The sequence below is a fragment of the Rhizophagus irregularis genome, chromosome 3 (assembly GCF_026210795.1).
Source record: "Rhizophagus irregularis chromosome 3, complete sequence".
NCBI classification, from domain to species: Eukaryota; Fungi; Glomeromycota; class Glomeromycetes; order Glomerales; family Glomeraceae; genus Rhizophagus; species Rhizophagus irregularis.
The window spans coordinates 61,260-84,343 of record NC_089431.1 but is presented as its reverse complement, the minus strand read 5'-3'; the positions used below and the strand labels follow the sequence as shown (position 1 = coordinate 84,343).

At 26.8% G+C, this 23,084-nt stretch overlaps 1 protein-coding gene across 1 annotated transcript; it reads left to right on the top strand.

Moving 5' to 3' along the window:
- Window positions 1–18,438: 18,438 nt before the first annotated feature.
- Window positions 18,439–20,384, top strand: OCT59_020069 (uncharacterized protein; the record flags this gene model as incomplete). Its single annotated transcript, XM_066148924.1, has 14 exons — window positions 18,439–18,463; window positions 18,543–18,584; window positions 18,782–18,823; window positions 18,901–18,942; window positions 19,022–19,062; window positions 19,140–19,181; window positions 19,258–19,299; window positions 19,379–19,430; window positions 19,511–19,551; window positions 19,752–19,787; window positions 19,887–19,928; window positions 20,004–20,044; window positions 20,245–20,280; window positions 20,366–20,384. The coding sequence occupies 14 exons, from the start codon at window positions 18,439–18,441 to the stop codon at window positions 20,382–20,384; spliced, it is 543 nt and encodes a 180-aa protein (XP_065989884.1).
- Window positions 20,385–23,084: the final 2,700 nt, after the last annotated feature.

The following is a 23,084-nucleotide window of genomic DNA, read 5'->3' as shown; positions in this document are numbered from 1 at the left end:
TTATAAGTTGAAGTAATTTATTACTTATTTTGAAACTATTAATAATTCCTTGATCACAAGGTTGTATGTGCGCGGTAGTATTGGGAAGAAGATATTTGATAGTAATATTTATGAGATATGTAGTTTCGTATAGGGCATGGGTTGGAGCATTATCAATGAGAAGAAGAATTTTATGACCTTGATTTCTCATTTTGGAATCAAATTTCTTGAGATATTAGTTTTAAATTGATACCTGCATCCAACTTTTAGTATTCCAGTAATACAGTCAACTCCCTCTATAGTCACTCCCGTTATAGTCACATTCTACTATATAGTCACATTAGTTGAATGTTCAAAACACTTTATTATTAAAAACTATCCTATATAGTCACAATCTATCTATAGTCACTATCACACCTATCCTCAAAAATCTTATATTAAAAAGAATTATTTATAATCACAGTTATATAAAGAATATATTAAATAACTTGGCATCTAATAATTGTACAAAGATGTATCATAGCTTGTTAGAATCGTCTCACTGAGATTACTCGAATGGTGGTAGTTTTATCCTTTTGCGATCACTGGCTGATGAGTTATTCAACAAAATGTTAAGTATCGGCATTATTATATTTCTTAATTTACGTTTACTGCGCCATTTAACATTTTGTTAAATTTCTCGGTACCTAGTGATTGTAAAAAGACGATTTATAGCTCGTTGGAATTGCCTCATCGAGACGAATCGAATGGTGGTAAGCTCATCTCTCTGTGATCAATATTGACGGAGTTATTACTTAAAAACCATTTAATATTTTTTAATTTCTGAAATTGATCTAGTGATTGGATTTTGATGTATCTTATACCATTAGAACCGTCTCATCAAGACGAATCGAATGGCGGTAGGATCGTCTTTCTAGAATTAATATTGGCAGAGTTATTACACAAAAACCATTAATATTTTTTTAATTTTGGAAATTAATCTAGTGATTAGATTTCGATGTATTTTATACCATTAGAACTGTCTTATCAAGACGAATCGAATGGCGGTAAGATCATCTCTCTATGATTAATATTGGCGGAGTTACAATACAATAAAGTTTTGAGTATAATTTTGACTAAAATTATTGGCCAGAATTATGATATACTAATATAAGAAATTTTTTATATAGTCACATCTCTTTATAATCACCAAATATGGACTGTCCCAAATGTGTAACTATAAAGAGAGTTGACTGTAATCAACTGGAAGTGTTTTTTTATCAATATTTTTAAGAACTTGGAGATTTTCATATTTGTGTATAAACAAAGATACAATTTTTCACTTTCAGTTACGTTACAGGTAAGCAAAATAGTTACACAATCTTTTGACTGTTTTATTCCAATAACTTGACTATTAGATATTGTATGACTAGGCCGCATCTAGGGCTCTGATCGGTATCGGTAAATACCGAACCGAACTGATCAGTTTCGGTATCAGATCGATTTCGGTTTTGCAATTTACCAATACCGAATCATTCGGTAAATTACTGATCAGTTTTGGTAACTGCAGTTTCAGTATTGGTTTTGCGATTTACCAAACCGATTTACTAAACCGAAACTTTCGATAAGTTTACCGATCAGTTTCGGTAAATTTTACCATCAGTTTCGATAAATAGCTATTTAAAAAAACGTTTCACAACATTTTTATTAAAATAGTTAAAAAATGTTGCGAAACGTTTTTTAACATGTAAATTAATAAATAAAAAAACATTTTGCAACATTTTTTTATTAAAATAGTTAAAAAACATTGTAAAACGTTTTTTAACATGTAATTTAATGAATAAAAAAATGTTTTGCAACGTTTTTTTATTTTAACAGTTAAAAAACGTTGTGAAATGTTTTTTAACAATTAAATTAATGAATAAAAAATGTTTCGCAATGTTTTTTTATTAAAATAGTTAAAAAATGTTGCAAAACGTTTTTTAACATGTAATTTAATGAATAAAAAAACGTTTCGCAACATTTTTTTATTTTAACAGTTAAAAAACGTTGCGAAACGTTTTTTAACAATTAAATTAATGAATAAAAAAACGTTTTGCAACATTTTTTAACATATAATTTAATGAATAAAAAAACGTTTTGCAACGTTTTTTTATTTTAGCAGTTAAAAAATGTTGCGAAACATTTTTTAACAATTAAATTAATGAATAAAAAAACGCTTCACAACGTTTTTTTATTAAAATAGTTAAAAAACGTTGCAAACCGTTTTTTAACATGTAATTTAATGAATAAAAAAACATTTTGCAACGTTTTTTTATTTTAGCAGTTAAAAAACGTTGCGAAACGTTTTTTAACAATTAAATTAATGAATAAAAAAACGTTTCACAACATTTTTTTATTAAAATAGTTAAAAAATGTTGCGAAATGTTTTTTAACATGTAATTTAGCAAATAAAAACGTTTTTCGCAACATTTTTAATTATTTGAACAAAAAACGTTGTGAAATGTTTTTTATTAATAATTTCATAAAAAAAAACATTTTTCGCAAACGTTTTTAATTGTTTTTCCAAAAAATGTTGCGAAAACATTTTTTATCAAGTAATTTAATAATAAAAAACATTTCACAACGTTTTCAATTGTTTTAACAAAAAATGTTGCGAAAATGTTTTTTATTAATAATTTCACCAAAAAAAAAGTTTTCGCACGTTTTTTTAATAAAAATGTTACGAAAACGTTAAAAACGAACCACGATAATGAATTGGTAAATCGGTTTAGTTTTTGGTAATTACCGGTCAGTTTCAGTATTGATGATTACCGAAACCGATCGGTTTCGGTAATTAATAATACCGTTACCGATCAATTCGGTTCGGTTTCAGTTTTGGCAAAAACCATACCAAACTGAACTGATCGGAGCCCTAGCCGCATCTTCCAAAAAAGACCTGTTAAAAATGTCTTTAGGGTTATAATTTTTTAAAATTTGGTGAAGATTTTTATGCATTGCTTCAAGATTCTGAAATTGCGCACTTGCCGCTTTCCCATAAATATTATATTGTTTTAAATTGTAGCATTTTTTAAAATTGTCAACCCATCCATTAAATCCTTTAAACTTTTCTTCTTTGCACAAGTAAGCAAATTCTAAAGCCTTGGTTGAAAGAATATTATTAGTAATGATAAGATTAGCCTGAATTGCATTATCTACCCAAAGGGTTAAGGCTACTTCAATAATAGGAAAAGGTATTTTTCTTCACGCTTTAATCCAGCTTCGATATAAATACTATCCACAGCACAATGGCTCATAAAAATGCTGAAATAATCATTCCTTCACTAATATCATATTAATTAGCTAAGTCTTTTTGTTTTAAAAAAGATGTTGCTATTTTTTTTAAACAGACTTCTTTTTTTTGCATAGCAGTAAAAGACTTTCATTTTTTTTTGGGAACTTCATCTTAACTTTTAGGGTCTTCAACTTTGTCAAGTTTTTTTTTGAGTTTACCTTTTGCATTTTTATATAAGGAAATATGTAAAATAAAACAAAAAGAACGAAACATAAAGAACATCTATCTATTATTATAATAAAAATATAAATAATGTGTGAAATTACATCAGCAAGTTTTAAACAGGCGTATAAAGTGTTGAAAAATGCCATGTGTTGCTCAACACCAAAAAACGTAGGGAAACGAACCCTTTGTCAATCAACGCCACTTAAAAACGTTGAAAAACGTGTAAATCAACACTCATTTAAGTGTAAAACTACACATAGTAAAACAACGATAGTTTAAAAACGTGTATACATTGTATAAAAACGCGTATATTGATATTAAAAATGCGTATAGCAACATATAAATTTTATTAATCGTAAAATATTGTAAATTTATTTATATATATAGTAGTAATAGTACAATAAAAATACATTCATTATCTATCTAACTACACTACAAATTGATATTTCTCAGTAATGTAAATTGTCAAATGTTTAAAACTCTTGTTATAATTGGATTGCCACAGATTTTTAAGCGATCAACGTACTAAATTTCCGTTGATATAGCACCCCTGGTGACACAACCATAACAAGGTGGGGTTTCGATTAAAAAAAATACAATATTAAAAGTTTCGTTAACGAAACTTACACGATCTGATTCATATTTCAAAAAGCCTACAAAAAAGAAAAAAGAAATCGTTAACAAACGTTTCCTAAAAAAAGTCAACTATAAATTAAGTTTCGCAAAAATTGTGAAACTTACCATTTTGTCTACCAGAAAATCTGTAGACCTACAAAAATAAGAAAAGAAACGTTAGTCAACGTTTCTTAAAAAAAAAATTATAAAATAAAGTTTCACAACGTTTCGTTGCGAAACTTACCCATTACTATCCGCAATTCAAAATCTGAAGCCTAATAAAAAAAAGAAAATGGAAATGTCAGTAAACATTTCCTAATTAAAAAAATAAAAAAAATGGGTTTTGTAACGAAAAAATGTTACGAAACCTACATTATCTGAATTTCCATATTCCCAGAAACCGAACCTATAAAAAAAGGAGAAACGTTCAGTTAGAACGTTTCTTACTAAAAAATAAAACAAAAAAAAAATGGAAGTTTCGTAACGAAATGTACGAAACTTACCGTTTTCCAAAATTTCAAGTCCCAGAGGTTGGCCGAACCTACAAAAAATAAGAGAAACGTTCAATTAGAATGTATCTTAAAGAAAAAAAGACAAAAAAAAAATGGAAGTTTCTGACGAAACTTACCGTTTAAAGACCCTTTTCTAACATTAAGTTTCCTGAAACCTAAAAAAAGAATAAAAGAAACATTAGTAAGAGTTTCCTAATAAAAAAAAATTAAGTTTCGTAATGAAACATTACGAAACTTACCCAATCATTCTTCCGTTCCAAACTTTCCGATCCTACAAAAAGGATAAAGGAAACATTTAGTAAACGTTTCCTAATAAAAAATTAAAAAAATTAAAATTTCGAGGAAAACCCTTCAAAACTTACAATATCCAAGATCCGAAGTTTGAACACGCCGAAGGTACTACACAAAGAAAATATAGGAAACGTTAGAAACGTTTCCTTATAAAAGAAATTTTTAAAAATAAAATTTTTTAAAAAGTTTTGAAGCAAAATGCTTCAAAACTTACCCTTTCCTCCGTTTTCCAAAAAAAACCTACAAAAAAAATAAAGGAAACGTTAGTATAAAAAACTAAAAAAAAAATTTTTTTTAAAAGTTTTGAAGCGTAAAATTACGCTTCAAAACTTACCCTTTTTTCTGCTTCCCAAAAAAAAGACCTACAAAAAGAATTTAAAGAAACGTTAATAAACGTTTCTAAAAAAAAAATTAAAAAATAAATGAAGTTTCACAACGTTTCGTTGTGAAACTTACCATAACATTAAAGTTCTTCGAAATCCCGTTTAGAAAAAGAAATCTGCAGACCTAAAAAAGAAAGAAAAACGAAACGTTAGTCACGTTTCGTTAAAATAAATTAAAAAAAAAATAATTTTACCTGTCCGTGAATCATCCAGGAAGTGGTCCTAAAAAAATGAAAAAATGAAACGTTAGATACGTTTCGTTAAAAACAAAAAATTAAAAATTTTGAAGGTTTACCTTCAAAATTCCCGTTCGTGAGCCATCTGAAAGCCGCGGTCCTAAAAAAACAAAAAATCAAAATGTTAGACACGTTTCGTTAAAGACAAACAATTAAAAAAGTTTTGAAGGTTTACCTTCAAAATTCCCGATCTGTGAGCCGCCATCAGCAAAGCCTTGGATATAAAAAAAACAAAAAATCGAAACGTTAGAAATGTTTCGTTAAAGACAAACAATTAAAAAAATTTTGAAGGTTTACCTTCAAAATTCCCGTCCGTGAGCCATCCAGAAAGCCGCGGTCCTAAAAAAAAATAAAAAATTGAAACGTTAGGTACATTTCGTTAAAAAACAAAAAATTAAAAAAAAATTTTTGAAAGCGTTTTTTAGCGTTTGTTATTAAAAAATGAAAAAATCGGAGCGTTATAGCGTTCGATTAAAAAAATTAAAAAAAATTATTTGGAGCGTTAAAAAGCGTTAGATTAAAAAATTAAAAAAATATTCAAGAAACGTTTTTCAGCGTTTCGTTAAAAGAAGAAAAAATAAAAAAATTGGAGCGTTAGAACGTTCGATTAAAAGGAATGAAAAAAAAGTTATTAACAAAACATTAAAAAGCGTTTCATTAAAACAAGAAAAAAAATGTAAATCGGAGCGTTAGCCAATGTTCTGATTAAAAAAAATGAAAAAAAAGTTATTAATGAAAGCGTTAAAAATGTTTCGTTAAAAAAAGAATAAAAAATAAAAAAATCGAACGTTAGCCGAATTCTGATAAAAAAAGAAAAAAAAAGTTATTTCGAAAGCGTTTTCAAGCGTTTCATTAAAAAATGTAATAAAAAATAATCAGAACGTTAGCCAACGTTCCGATTAAAAGAAATTAAAAAAAGATTAAATGAAAGCGTTTTTCAACGTTTCATTAAAAAAAGGAAAAATAAAAAAATAATCGGAATATTAGTCAATGTTCCGATTAAATAAAATGAAAAAAAAGTTATTTACTAAAGCGTTTTCAACGTTTCGTTAAAAAAATGTAATAAAAAAAATAATCGGAACGTTAGCCAACGTTCCGATTAAAGAAATTAAAAAAAAAGATTAAATGAAACGTTTTTCAACGTTTCGTTAAAAAAGGAAATAAAAAAACAATCAGAACGTTAGTCAATGTTCCAATTAAATAAAATGAAAAAAAAAAGTTATTTACGAAACGGTTTTCAACGTTTCGTTAAAAAAATGTAATAAAAAAAATAATCAGAATGTTAGCCAACGTTCCGATTAAAGAATTAAAAAAAAAAATATTATTTTGGAACATTTTTCAACGTTCCGAATAAAAAATGAAAATAAAAAAATTAATCGGAACGTTAACCAACGTTCCGATTAAAGAAATTAAAAAAAAATAATAAATCAGAACGTTAGCCAACGTTCCGATTTAAAAAATTAATAAAAAAATAATAAATCAGAACGTTAGCCAACATTCTGATTAAAAAAAAAAAGAATAATATTTTTGAAACGTTAAAAAACGTTTCGTTAAAGAATGAAAAAGTAGTTTCGCAGTTTCGTTGCGAAACTTACCAAAAGTTCAACATTTTTCCGTATAAGGCTCATATTTCAGGAATTAATGACCTTATATTACGGAGTTTACATAGTTTTTGGATAAAACTTTTTATAGGGATGAAGGGAGAACGAAGGGTAATGGAAAAACGAAAGGGAAGGGGAAGAACGAAGCAAAAAAAAAATTAAGCTTTGCCAAAAAAAGCTTAATTTTTTTTTTGCTATACCACAGCCGCAGCACTGCCGCAGCGGTAATTATTACTCTAGTATCACGTGATAGATATAGAGTACATTACGCAATTGCTGAAATAATTTTTTTTTTAAATATTAAGTTTAATATATATAAATATATACTTGAATTAAATAGTGCAGTGGTTAAGATCGTGAGATAAATAATAGTGTAAGTTGAGGTGTTTGGTTCAGTTCCTAAGGTAAGTAAAAATAAATATAATTTTGATTTAATTTAAAATATATATAATATATGTTAATATACGGCGTTGAACAACAATGCATAATGTGTTGAACTACACATTAGAGTTGAATGACGTGTATATTAACATTAAGCGTTGATATACTCCAGTATACGGGTGTTGATTAATATTGTAAAACGCATTGAACAACTAGCTGGTGTTGATCAACGCGTATACTGGTGTGAATCAACACTTTTCAAACTTGCTGATGTACTATATTTGAAAAGAAATTTCATGTAAAATGAAAGTCAGATTATCCCTTATGGTAAAAATCATCTTGTAAAAATCTTCGTTATATTCAGAAAAAAGTTCGTTATGAAAAAAATTTATTACAAAAAAGGTCATTTATATATATGGGTTTATGTACTATACGTTATACCACATTTAATTAGTAAAATTTGGTATAACAAAAAATTTTTCATATATAAATTTCTGTATTACATTAAAGGTTCATTTTATTGTGAAATTCGTTATATCAAAATTCGCTATAAGAAGAGTTGACTGTATAATATATACTTAAATTAAATAGTACAGTGGTTAGATCGTAAGATAATTAATAGTATAAGGAGATGTTTAGTTCGATTCCTAAGGTGAATAAAAATAAATATAATTTAATTTAATTAAAATAGTTGTATATATATATAGTATGTGTTAATATACAGCACATTGAACAACAATGCATAATATATTAAACTACACATTAGAATTGAATAACACGTATATTAACATTATGTGTTAGTAAACTCTAATATACGGGTGTTGATTAATATTGTAAATCGCGTTGAACAACTAGCTAGTGTCGATCAATGCGTATACTGGTGTAAATCAACACTTTTCAAACTTGCTGATATTATAGGCAAAAAAAGAACTCGCCAATTGAATTATTAGATCTGGAGATATTTACGTTTAAAGTTGAGAGTTGAACTTTTTAACATGCTTAAATGCAAATATCTTGGGATTCACTGATCCATTTTTTATAAATTTAGACTTTTTGGAAAGCATTTGATCTGGTTTATATGAATGAAAAAAGAGCTTGCCGATTGGATTATTGAATCTAAAGATATTCACGTTTAAAGATGAGATACAAATTTTTAATATATATAGTAAGTGCTAAGAATTATATTAATTTAAAAGAAATATTTACACCAAATTATAGTATAATAACATTAAATAAAAATTTTTTAATACTCATCCTTAATTTACTGTAAATTATATAGTATTTTGTATAATAAAAATGTAATAAAATCAATATTTTAATTAAAGGTAGACAAATCAGCCCATATATCTTGACTTCTAGTAATCCAATTTTAATAAACTTTTTTTTTAATTTATAGCACTCATTTATTTCTATAAATCTAGCTTTATAAAACAAAAAAAAGTTTGTTCAAATTGAATTATTAGAAGCCAAGATAATTATATAATACTAATTATTAGGTCAGGTCAAATCAGGTTAATTGATAAACTAGGACCCCGGAAAATACTTATATATGTAAGGTATCAAGGTGCTTAGCCAACATAGAAAAATTTTATGATGTAAGAATTTTATAATGCTTAATTTTGAGAAAATTTTATACTATGTAAGATAATTAAATTGCATATTTTTGGTATTATTTTAAAATACTAAGAGTTTTTAGTTGCTTATTTTTCATATTTATAGAACTTTTTAAAATATTATATATTGAATTTATAATTAATTTTTATTTTATTTTCACTAACGGTGAGTGTTGATTTTGTACTACATTTCACAATTTTATATAAATACATAAACAAAAATTTTTTTTTGATGAAATTTCAGTTTTTTTTTCAATGTTTTATTAATTATCTTTCAACATGTATAATATAGTAATTTTATATTAAAAATAATACATTGAGTTTAATAAAAATTAAAAAGATACTATTTATTTTGTTAAATAAAATTACTGTAAATATGTTTTACTTTAAAATATAATTTCACTACTCACCACTTTGGTTATATCAAATTGTCTTTTATGCTTAAGTAAGGTTGTTCAGCAAGTTAAATCTACTTGTATTTTAATTCTCATAAGGCTAAGTATGATATTTATATAGAAAAGCATATTTTTATAATGGTAATAACTTTTAAAATTTTCACTTTTTTGTCTACAACTTCAGAGCGTAATTACACCACTTCAGTCAAATGAAATCGACTTTCTAAATTAATTGAATGTTGTTCAGCAAGGTCGAAACTACTTATATATTAATTTTCATGAGTGTGGGTATAATACTTATGGAGAAAAGTGCATTTTTCATAACGGTACTAACTTCCGAATTTTTCATTTCTCCGTTTACAACTTCAGAGCGTAATTACACCACTTTAGCCAAATGAAATCGACTTTCTAAATTAATTGAAAATTGTTCAGCAAGGTCGATACTACTTACATATTAATTTTTATGGGTGTAAGTATAATACTTATAGAGAAATTTACATTTTTTGTAATAGTATTAATTTCGAATTTTTCTTTTACTGTTTATTAACTTTATTAATTGAATATTGTTAATCTACTTGTATATTATGTTTAGTTTAGCTTCACAATGTATTGATCATATTTAAAATTGGATTTAATAAAATATATTAAATTAATAAATATATTTTATAAATTATATGTGTTATAATAAAAATTTAATTAGGTTAGAAGATTGATTTGCTTATTTTTATATAATTTTTAAGGTTAGATATCAACAATGCTTAGCGATCATAGTAAAAACCTATGCTTAGAGCTACTAATAAAAAATATTTTTGGGACCTTACCTATATAAGTATTTTCCGGGGTCCTGATAAACTTGACCTGAAATTTTTTTTCAAGTCAGGTCAGATCATATCAGGTTATCTGTTTGATCTGACCTGAACTGAAACCTGAAAATTTTCAGGATTTTTATTAAAATATAAAAAAAAAATGGTGCAAAACATTTTTTTTGAAAATATTGCAATTCATTTTTTTATATTAAAATCATATAAAGTGAATCATAATACCACAACTAACTTTTTTTATATAAAACCAATATAAAAAAGTGAATTCCAATACTACAATTCACTTTTTATATGTAAAATTAATATAAAAAAGTGAATTCTGATACTACAATTCACTTTTTATATGTAAAATTAATATAAAAAAGTTAATTCTGATACCGCAATTCACTTTTATTATATAAAATCAATATAAAAAAGTGAATTCTGATGCCGCAATTCACTTTTATTATATAAAATCAATATAAAAAAGTGAATTCTGATATCACAACTCACTTTTATTATATAAAATTAATATAAAAAAGTGAATTATAATACCATTACTTATATTATATAAAATTATAGTTTCAAATCAACAGGTCATTCAGATTATATTGATGTTACAACCTGAACTGATGCTGAATTGCAATTGCTAAACCTGATCTGATAAATTCAGGTCAAACTGTCAGATTACCTGAATTTGATCAACCTGTTCGGAACTCTAATTATGTATAATATTTAATATTTAATAGTAATAATTTTTTTAGCCAATCAGATTTTAATCAAATAGGGATGGAAGTTAAGATTACTAATTGAGAGAAATCAGCTGATTTTTGATATGTTCCTTACCAATTTTTGCAAAACCAATTAGATGACTATACAGTGACACCTCTATAAGTGCACCCTCTATAAGTGCACGCACTATATAAATTCTCTTTAAGTGCACGGTGGATCTGATCCTAACTTATAAGAGCTCTTAATATTTTACTCTCTATAAATGCACACTCTCTCTAAGTGCACATTCTACTATTTTTTTACTATGGTCCCAAGGGTGGTGCACTTAGAGAGGTGTTACTGTATAGGGTTAGACTGTATATAGATGATAAATATATCAAAGCCTAATATAATAAATAATTTTGACAGAATTTTATCTAAATTTAACTTGATCAATTCTTCAATTGAAGCTTTATGAAATAAAATAACAATATGGATAAATTAAAGCTCTAAATAGTCTGGATTAGTCCGGGTTGAGAAGTAACTCATGACTGAACTGAAAAATTAGTTCATTTCAGTCCAGTCTGGTTTATATTAAAAGGAGAATCTGAGACCAGACCAGACTGGACCAGTTATTTTAGTCCAGTCCAGTCTGGTTTTATAATAAAAAAATGTTATGTGTTTTTTTTATAATAATATATTAAAAAAATGTTTTCACACCGTTTTTCATTAAATTAATTAAAAAAATGTTGTGAAAACGTTTTTCTAATTAAAATTACTTTGAAAAAATGTTTCACAATGTTTTTTCATTAAATTATTATAGAAACGTTGCAAAAACGTTTTTTCTATAATAATATATTAAAAAAAATGTTTTCACAACGTTTTTTCATTAAATTAATTGAAAAAATGTTGTGAAAACGTTTTTCTAGTTAAAATTACTTTGAAAAAACATTTCGCAACATTTTTTCATTAAATTATTATAAAAACATTGCGAAAATGTTTTTTCTATAATAATATATTAAAAAAACGTTTTTGCAATGTTTTTTCATTAAATTAATTGAAAAAACGTTGCAAAAATGTTTTTCTAGTTAAAATTACTTTGAAAAAACGTTTTGCAACATTTTTTATTAAATAATTATAAAAATGTTGCAAAAACGTTTTTCTATAATAATATTTTAAAAAAATGTTTTCACAACATTTTTTCATTAAATTAATTATAGAAAAGTTGCGTAAACATTTTTTTATAATAATATATTAAAAAAATGTTTCACAACATTTTTTTTATTTAATAATTACAATCACAATGGTTTTAATATAAAACTATTGTGAAAACGTTTATTCGATCCAGTCTGATCCAATCCATAAAATTTGGTCTGGATTAAATTTATAATCTAAAACTGGACCAGATCAGACCAAATATTTTGGTCCAGATTGAAGCATCAATCCAGACTGGATCAATCTGAATTTTTAGTCCAGATTGCTAGATTAGAGCCAGACCGATTAGAGCTTTAGGATAAATCTTCTAGTGCATCTAATTAACAGTTTTTGATTAACTTAAGAAGAGATCAAAAGAATTCTATGGATTATGCATTTGAAACTGTGAGATGTGATATTTGTGAACTTACTGTGAAAAAAGTTGTGAGGATACCATAAGAAGGAGTATAATATAGTATTGTAATAAATGAATTAATAAGTAGTGGAAAGGAACTCTCATCTTATAGAGTTTGATATGCTTTCTTAGTTTAATTCTAGGCTGTTATATAAAAATAAAGATTTCACTTCAAAATTTTTAAATATGCACGCTAAATATTCCAATTTTTATTCTTTATTAATAACTACTCATTTATTATTTAGTATTATATAATATTTGTATTATAGGTTGAATATTTTCAAATATAGAGTCTGATTCTCTTCATCACTTCCACTTTTCACATCACTATCAAATTCTGCAAAGTAATTTTCTTCACTTAATAAGACCTGAATGAGTTTAGTGTAAACATATGATATGAATTCTTTCTTGAAAGTATCTGGAAGTTTCCATTAAGGATATAGCTTCTCATGCGACTCCAAAAAGGCAACATTATATCCTTTGATTTTTTTGTACATATCTGATATACAATTCACATAAATAACAGCATTTTTTACTAAAACTGCTATAAAAATCCTTTTCTTCTCACTAGTTAATACTAAAGCTGCCGCTCGAAATTATTTTCTAATTCTGAAATAATTTTGGCCAGAATTTTATTTCTGAAACTAATTCTGAAATCCCAAAATCTTTCTGAAACTCCTGAAATTGTCTGAAACTTCTGATTGGCCTATAACAACCCTAGCGTCACCTCTAAAAAATGGTAGCCGGATTCTAATTTACCGGTTGCACATAATTTCAGATACTAATTTTTGGTAATCTCATGTCGATCATCTATTTTGATGCACGATTTGTTTGATCAATTTTAAAATCAGTTTTTTTCTCTTCATTTCAATGAACTATTTTTTTATTAATTATGTCAAGCTAATAAAATAAAGTCTGTAAAGGGTGTTATGTTCTTCGAAATTATGAAGAGTTTCTGAATAAAAAAGGTGTTGCTTTAAAAAAGTGTTTACGTTGCCAAAATAATATAAAGACTACCCGTTTTACAAAAAATAAGCCACAATATGACGTAATTAATTATTTGGATATTACTGAAATTATATACAATTCTTTAACTTCTTTAAAAAATGTTAATGAATTTTATGAAGGAGAAAATGAAGAGTTAAGTCTAGCTTTTAATATTGAATTATCATCTTTTCATGATGCTATTTTAGAAAACAATGAATCTGACAAAGAAAATATTGAACATGAAATTGGTCATCGTATAATAAATTCTATTTCAGAAGATGATGGCTATTCATGGGTTTATTATAAGAAAATTCAAAAAGAAAATTCTTTTCATATAATATACTACTGTAATTGCCGAATTGAACTTGGAAAACGAAGAGCAAAATATCATGATTTAGACAAACAAAGAGATACACCTGCATATTTAGAACGCTATCATTGTGAAGGAATAATTAATATAGAAATATTTTCAAACTTGAATTTAATTAATGTTGAATATTCTCACAAAATGTTACATTTCCGACCAAAGCATGTTAAGACAACACTTGAAATTAAGAACTTTATCCAAGATAATCTTAATTGTTCCGTTTCTGAAATTTTTCACCAGATTCAAGAAAATCATATTAATGGATATGAGAATATAACAGTTCAACAAACCTATTATTGGTGGTCCATTGAATCTCATAAAACATACTGTCGTGATCCTGATCTTTTATTGTCAACAAAATATTTATTAAGAATTTAATCAAGAAATTATATTAGATAATCTCAATACTTCTATGCCTGCTCTAGGATTTTTAACAGTATTATTTTACCAATTACTTTATAATAAATTTGATGCAATTGAAATTGATGCAACATACAATACCAATAATTTGGTATGGGAACTATATGCTATTATGGGTGTAATTAATGGTACTGGGTTTCCTCTTAGCTATCTTCTAATTTCAACTGAAAAAAATCGAAATATAACTGGAGTTCTTATACAGTGGATGCAAGCTTTAAAAGAACGAAATTTAAAAGATACTCCTTACATTTTAACTGATAAAGATTTTGCAGAAATCAATGCAGCACAAACAGTATGGCCTGAAACTCACTTGCAATTGTGTGTTTGGCATATTCAACGTGCTATTAAACAACGTTTATCATCCAATAAAACAAGTTTTTACCATTCTTATAATCCAAAGATTGCACATGAAGAGTGTTCAACAATAGATGTTAACTGGAAAATTGTAAATAATTCAAATTCTGGATCATTTTGCCAGTACTTTTACTACAAATGCAAATGAAATTTGGAAAGAATGTGTAGGAGAAATAATACAATTTTGTAAGAACAATGATTTGCTTCGATTGTGGTTTATTTTTGGAAGGAGTGGTATTCTAAAGGCAAATGGATTTTATGGGCGCAGGCAGCTAACAAAAATGTTAGTCATATTAAAACAACAATGGTTGTTGAATCTCATTGGTGGCATATTAAGCATGATTATTTATATTTTATTCTTGTTAAAAAAGTCATTAACCAGCAGTTATATTGAATTCAATTACTACAGCAAGGACGTTATTCTGTACCATGATGAAAAGATTTCAAAAAGGAATGAAAACAACATGAAAAAAAACCTACTCAATTAAATGGCAAATATTTAACAAATACAGCTAAGTGGATATGTTCATGTCCTGCATATATAAAAAGCCAGGTTTTTTTGTGTAAACATTTAGTTAATTCTGTTGAGAAAGTTGATGGAATATTTTTTAAAAAAGTAAGTGGTTTGCTTTTTTTATATTTATACAGTACTATATCTAATATTTATTATTTATTTAAAGGTACAGAGAAATGGAAATTATCCATTAATTTCCTCCTATGAAGGTGAATTGGTAAATGTATTTTGCTTAGAGAATACACCAGATCATACAATTCTAAACATTCCAATAACTCAAGATACTGAAAATGAAGATAATTATATTATTGAAAGTGACGATAAACAGCATATGTATGAAACTGATTTAAATTATTTGCAAGAAATACTAAATAAGGTATACATGAATATTGCATATAACTAAGTAATTTTTAATTTTTATTGATGTAAATATTAATTCTTAGACCAAAGAATTATTAGAAGAGTCACATAACAAGTCAAAGTTAAAAAATATTTGTTCTAATTTTAATTTATTGGAAAAAATGAATAATGATATTGTAGCACTTGAAAATTGTAGAATTATGCTGAGAACTTGGAAAGATTTTAATAAGAATATAAGATATTGGGAATAGTAGTATTAAATTTCAGAAACATATTGGCAATTTGAAATATGTGTAATAATGTGTTTAAAAAAATAAATTTGAAAATTATTAAATACTCATGAAAGTATCAAAAATTAGCATTTGAAATCACATGTAATCTGGCAGATTAGAATCCGACTACCATTTTTTGGAGGTGACACTAGGGTGGTTATTGGCCTATTATAAAATCACATGACTTTATAAATTTGCTAAAATTTTATCTGTATTCTAATTCCATAATTCTAGCTCTGTAGCGATCTTCCTAACATGTGTAACTTCGATTTAAGCCTATGTTCGCTTTGTGTAATATACAGTCAACTTCCTCTATAGTCACTCCCATTATAGTAACATTCTACTATATAGTCACACCAGTTGAATGTTCAAAACATTTTATTATTAAAATCTATCCTATATAGTCACAATCTATCTATAGTCACTATCACACCTATCATCAAAAATCTTATATTAAAAAGAACTGTTTATAATCACAGTTATATAAAGAATATATTAAATAACTTGGCATCTAATAATCGTACAAAGATGTATCATAGCTTGTTAGAATCGTCTCACTGAGACGAATCGAATGGTAGTTGTTTCATCTTTTTACGATCACTAGTTGATGAGTTATTCAATAAAATGTATAGCATCGGCATTATTATATTTCTTGATTTATGTTTACTGCGCCATTTAACATTTTGCTAAATTTCTCGGTACCTAATGATTGTAAAAAGACGATTAATAGCTCGTTGGAATCGCCTCATCAAGACGAATCGAATGGTAGTAAGCTCATATCTCTGTGATCAATATTGACGGAGTTACTACTCAAAAACCATTTAATATTTTTTAATTTCAGAAATTAATCTAGTGATTGGATTTCGATGTGTTTTATACCATTGGAACCGTCTCATTGAGACGAATCGAATGGCGGTACGATCATCTCTCTACAATTAATATTGGCGGAGTTACGATACAATAAAGTTTTAAGTATAATTTTGGCCAAAATTATGTTAATTTTTGGCCGGAATTATAATATACTAATATAAGAAATTTTTTATATAGTCACATCTTTTTATAATCACCAAATATGGACTGTCCCAAATGTGTGACTATAAAGAGAGTTGACTGTATATATCATATAAGGAAATTATGCGTCTTTATACACTGATATTATACAAAGTGAACATAGGCTTAAATCGAAGCTACACGTGTAAAGATGGTCATCGGTCCTAAAAGACTACGGTCTTACAGTCCTACACCATAAAAAGACAGACCAGTCTTTCGGTCCTGTATCACATATAATAAGACCATTAGTCTTTTTAAGGATCGCAGTCTTTTTAAGACTGATCAGTCTTTTTTTACAAATAAAAAATTTTTTTTCCTTAACTTTATTAAGAATAGCCTTATTTTATAAATATGAACACTAATCGGGATATTTTTAAATATACAAATTTTTTTTTTACAAATGATCATCACATGCATCATGCACTTACTATTATTGTATTAGTGATAATAATTGTGATATCTCGCCATCCAGTAATTATAAAAATATGAAACTACCACCATTCGAATTGTCTCATATTGGAAAATTTTTTAAGATGCAGAACTGCGAAGATCTGTAAAATTAGCAGATCTCCGCATTTTTTTTGTGAATTTATGCGGAAGTCTGCGATTTTGCAGATTTCTGCTCTTTATTTTTTACAAAGTTATGCAATAATCTGCAATTTTGCAAGTTTCCAATTTTTTATGTATGAATTTCTGCTGTAATCTGCAATTTTGCAGATTTCTGCTTTTTTTTATGTGAAATTTATGCAGGAGTCTGCAATTTTGCAGATTTTTGCTTTTTTTTCATTAAAATATCAGTTCGATCTGCAATTTCATCATTGATTTAATATTTAAACTTTGATTAACTCTAACTTGATTTAATTTTTTTTACAATACTTTTTTAAAAAAAAACTTTACAAGACTTTAAAAAAATAATTTTTTCTACAATACTTATTACTAAAGTAAAAAACTTTGTGAAATAATTTTTTCTACAACACCTTTTAGGAAATAATCTGTTAAAGATTTCAAAGAAAAAATATTTCTATTATAGTTTTTTAAGCTTTGAAACTTATCAGAGAAATTTTTTTTTTTAAAAAAAAATTTATTTGCAAGGTTCGGAGTCTTTAAGGCAAATTTGTTTAACATTCAGCATATAATCTGCAACATGCAGGAGATTTGGACTAAAAAGATATCGGACTCCTTTATCTCCTTCAAAAAATACATTTTACAAAACGCCGAAGGTACTCTATTTCAAACTTTGATATTAATATTATTTAAAGAACGTTAGAAAATGTTCATTTTATTAATCCAGAACACAAAAGGTACATCCTGAACTCCATTTCAAAAAAAAAAAAATTTAATGAAACATTAGCTAAAGTTCATTTTATTTTTTTTTTTTTGTAAGTCCAGAGCGCTGAAAGTACCAGTTCCGGACTCTATTTCCAAGGTAAAACTTCGAAACTAATATTTTTTATATACCGGACGTTGTCCAACGTTCGGTTTATTATTTTCTTGTCCTGGACGCCAAAAAATGGCTCTGGACTCTTATTTCGAAGGTAAAACCTTTACCTTTGAAATTTTTTTTTATATTTTTGTTTAACGAACATCGCTAATGTTCATTTTTACGTTTTATAGGTCTTGGACGCCAAAGAACGACTCCAGATGTTTATTTCGAAGGTAAAGTTTACCTTTGAAATATTTTTTTCAATTTTATTTCAACGAACGTTAATTAACATTCGTTTTTCATATTTTTAGGTCCTTGACGCTGAAGAACAGCTCCGGACGTTTATTTCAAAGGTAAAGTTTACCTTTGAAATATTTTTTTAATTTTATTTTAACGAACGTTAATTAACATTCATTTTTACGTTTTATAGGTCCTGGACGCCAAAGAACGGCTCCGGACGTTTATTTCGAAGGTAAAGTTTACCTTCGAAATATTTTTTTAATTTTATTTCAACGAACGTTAATTAACGTTCATTTTTTATATTTTTAGGTCCTAGGCACCGAAGAATGGCTCCAGACGTTTATTTCGAAGGTAAAGTTTACCTTTAAAATATTTTTTTTAATTTTATTTTAACGAATGTTAATTAACGTTCGTTTTTACGTTTTATAAGTCCTGGACGCCAAAGAATGGCTCCGGATATTTATTTTGAAGGTAAAGTTTACCTTCAAAATATTTTTTTAATTTTATTTTAACGAACGTTAATTAACATTCGTTTTTACGTTTTATAGGTCCTGAACGCTAAAGAATGGCTCCAGATGTTTATTTCAAAGGTAAAGTTTACCTTTGAAATATTTTTTAATTTTATTTTAACGAAAATTAATTAACGTTCGTTTTTCATGTTTTTAGGTCCTGGGCGCTGAAGAACGGCTCCGAACGTTTATTTCAAAGGTAAAAATCTTCGAAATATTTTTTTTTTTATAATTTAACTTTAACGAACATTAGTTATGTTTGTTTTTGTATTTTATAGGTCCAGAACGCTGAAGGTATGTTCCGGACCTATTTGAAAGTTCTGTTTGAAGGTAAAACTTTCAAATTATTTCTTTTAATTAATTTATTAACGAAATGTTTAGTTTATAACGTTTCGTTTCTTTTTTTTTAGGCAAAGGAATCCGAAACAAATTCCGGACTCCTATATCGAAGGTAAGACCCTTTGAAAATTTTATTTTTTTTAATATTTATATTAATGAACATTAACTAACATTCGTATTTCTTTTTTTTTAGGCAAGGGAATCCAAAAACAAGTTCTGAACTCCCATATCGAAGGTAAAACCTTCGAAATTTTTTTTTCTTTTTTATTTATTAACGAACGTAACTAACGTTCATATTTCCTTTTTTTTTAGATAAAGGAAGCTGAAAACTTGGACTCCCATATAAAGGTTTTTCCATACAAAGGTAAAATCTTTGTAAAAAAAAATTTTTTTTTATTTAATTTATTGACGAACATAACTAATGTTCGTATTTCCTTTTTTTTTTAGGCAAGGGAATCCAAAACCGAATTCCGGACTCCCATATCGAAGGTAAAACCTTCGAAAATTTTTTTTCTTTTTTATTTAAACGAACGTTAACTAACGTTCGTATTTTATTTTTTTTAGGTAAAGGAAGCCAAAAATGAGTTCGGTCTCCCATATCGAAGGTGAAACCTTTGAAAAAAATTTTTTTTAATAATTATACTTAACAAAGCATTTTCTAATGTTCATTTTTGTATTTTGTAGGAACACGGCTCTCTGGACGCTCCTGAACAGAATTTCTAAGATAACCTTCGAAATTCTGTTTTTTTTTGTTTTTATTTAAATGAAACGTTAGCTAACGTTTCATTTTTCTTTTTTATTGTAGGTTTCGGTATTCCAAGGTTCCCGAAACGGGTAAATGGTGAGTTTCGCAACTCTCGTTGCAAAACTTTAAAATTTATTTTTTTTTCAAAGAACGTTTCTAACGTTCTTTCTTCTTTATATAGGGACGCTGGACTTCTTTAGACGAACTAACAGGGCGGACATCCCCATATTATCATGAAATTGCTGATCATTTTACTGATCACTTGTCCAATATTATCACATAAAAAAATACCATTAAATTAGTTTTTTCACAAATTCTACATAATAATGTAAAAAATTTCGATTTTATTTACTTTATTTTATTTATTGTTAATAAATTAGTTCTTAAAATAATTCATAAAGAATTTGTCAAATATCAGACATATATTAATTTTACAATAATTGTAAACATTTATTTAATGATAACTTTTGGGTTATCAAAAATTATCCAGGTTTATTTTAGCCATTGATTCTTGAATACCTAAATAATATACTGTAAAAGTTTCAAGTTTCACCCAAAGATCTGTGGCTTTGCCCGAAGCTTCAAAGTCACGTTAGCAGATGATCAGCATATATATAGCATATATATTAATTATTGAAAATTTGACATAAAATCTAACTTTTGAAACACACCTTATTTTGCTACAATACTTTTATATTAATTTATTGATAAATGAAACTATTAAATAAAATAATTTAACATAAATTGTCAGAACATTTATTGCTTGGAATAAAGCTTCAAATTTAACGTGATATCACTTATATCATGATCGGCAAGTGATCGACATTGTGATATAATGCATGTCCGCCCTGTTAGACGAATCAGACTTGGAGATTTTTTCAGGATTTCGAAGGTATTTACCTTCGAAATTAATTTTTTTTAATGTTTAACGAAACATTTACTAACATTTCGTTTGTCTTTTCTTTTTACTTTTTGCAGGTTTACAGCTTCTGGACAGAATTTCAAAGGTAAAATTCCTTCAAAATTCTTTCATGTTTTTTAATTTGTGAAATGTTTACTAACGTTTCAGTTGTTTTTTTCTGTAAGGTTTTTTTCTCTGGCTCCTGGACGAAAGAATTTGAAGGTATATCTTCAAAATTCTTTATAATTTTTTTTTTATTCTTCTTTAACGAACGTTCTACTAATGTTCATTTTACTTTATTTTTTAGATCCTAAGATTTCATGTCAAACATTTTGAAAGTAATAACTTCGAAATGATTTTCTTATTTCTAACAAACATCTGCGATTTTCTATTTTATTTTGTTGTTTGTTAGAATCGAACCAACTGGAACAATGTCCAAACGAGATGATAAATAGCAATGACTAGTAATTAAAGCTCCGAACGGGTCGGTTCAGTGCAGTTTTAGTAAAGAACCGGATTTGAACCGAAAATCCCATCCGATTCCAGTTCGGTTTTCTGATTTAGACCCGAACCAGAACCAGAACCGAATTTTTAATCCGAGCTGAACCGATATCATCGGTTTGGTCCAATATCAATTAGATGATCTAAAGATAATCTTTTTTTTAGTAACCTCCCTCTGCTAATTTTCTTATAGAGACTTAGTTCTTCACAGAAAGGTCCTTTAGGTTTTTGGCTCTTCAGCTCTTCACAGTTGATTTTTTTTGTTTTGATTTTTTTTTGGCTTTCTTTACTAATTTCGTTTGTCTTCTTTCTCTTTTTAAGTTCTGGTTCTTTGCATTTTTCACAGAAAGGTGCTTTTTTTTTGTTTTTCGGTTATTTTTTTTTATTTCCTTTGCTAATTCCGTTCGCTTTCTTTCCTTATTTTAGGTTTTCAGCTCTTGTTCTTCGTGAAAAGGCAGGTGATTGAAATATTTCTTTTTTTTCGTTCTTTTGTTTTTTTTTATATTTCTTTTGCTAATTCCATTTTCCTTCTTTTTTATTTTAGGTTTTTGGTTCTTGTTCTTCATGAAAAGACAGGTAAATATTTCTTTTTTTTTCGTTCTTTCATTTTTTTTTTATTTCTTTTGCTACTCCTTCTTCCTTATTTTAGGTTTTCGGTTCTTGTTCTTCGTGAAAAGGCAGGTGATTGAAATTTTTTTGTTTCTTTTTTTCATTTTTCTTTTTTTTTTATTTCTTTTGCTAATTCCGTTCTCCTTCTTCTTTATTTTAGGTTTTCGGCTCTTGTTCTTCGTGAAAAGACAGGTGATTGAAATATTTCTTTTTTTTCATTCTTTCATTTTTTTTATTTCTTTTGCTAATTCCATTCTCCTTCTTCCTTATTTTAGGTTTTCAGTTCTTGTTCTTCGTGAAAAGGCAGGTGATTGAAATTTTTTTGTTTCTTTTTTTCATTTTTTCATTTTTTTTTATTTCTTTTGCTAATTCTGTTCTCCTTCTTCTTTATTTTAGGTTTTCGGTTCTTATTTTTCGTGAAAAGGCAGGTGATTGAAATATTTCTTTTTTTTTCGTTCTTTCATTTTTTTTATTTCTTTTGCTAATTCCGTTCTCCTTCTTCCTTATTTTAGGTTTTCAGTTTTTGTTCTTCGTGAAAAGGCAGGTTATTGAAATTTTTTTATTTCTTTTTTTCGTTTTTTCATTTTTTTTATTTCTTTTGCTAATTCTGTTCTCCTTCTTCCTTATTTTAGGTTTTCAGTTCTTGTTCTTCGTGAAAAGGCAGGTGATTGAAATATTTCTTTTTTTTTTGTTCTTTCATTTTTTTTTATTTCTTTTGCTAATTCCATTCTCCCTCTTTCTTATTTTAGTTTTTCGGTTCTTATTCTTCGTGAAAAGGCAGGTGATTGAAATATTTCTTTTTTTTCGTTCTTTCATTTTTTTTTATTTCTTTTGCTAATTCCGTTCTCCTTCTTCCTTATTTTAGGTTTTCGGTTCTTGTTCTTCGTGA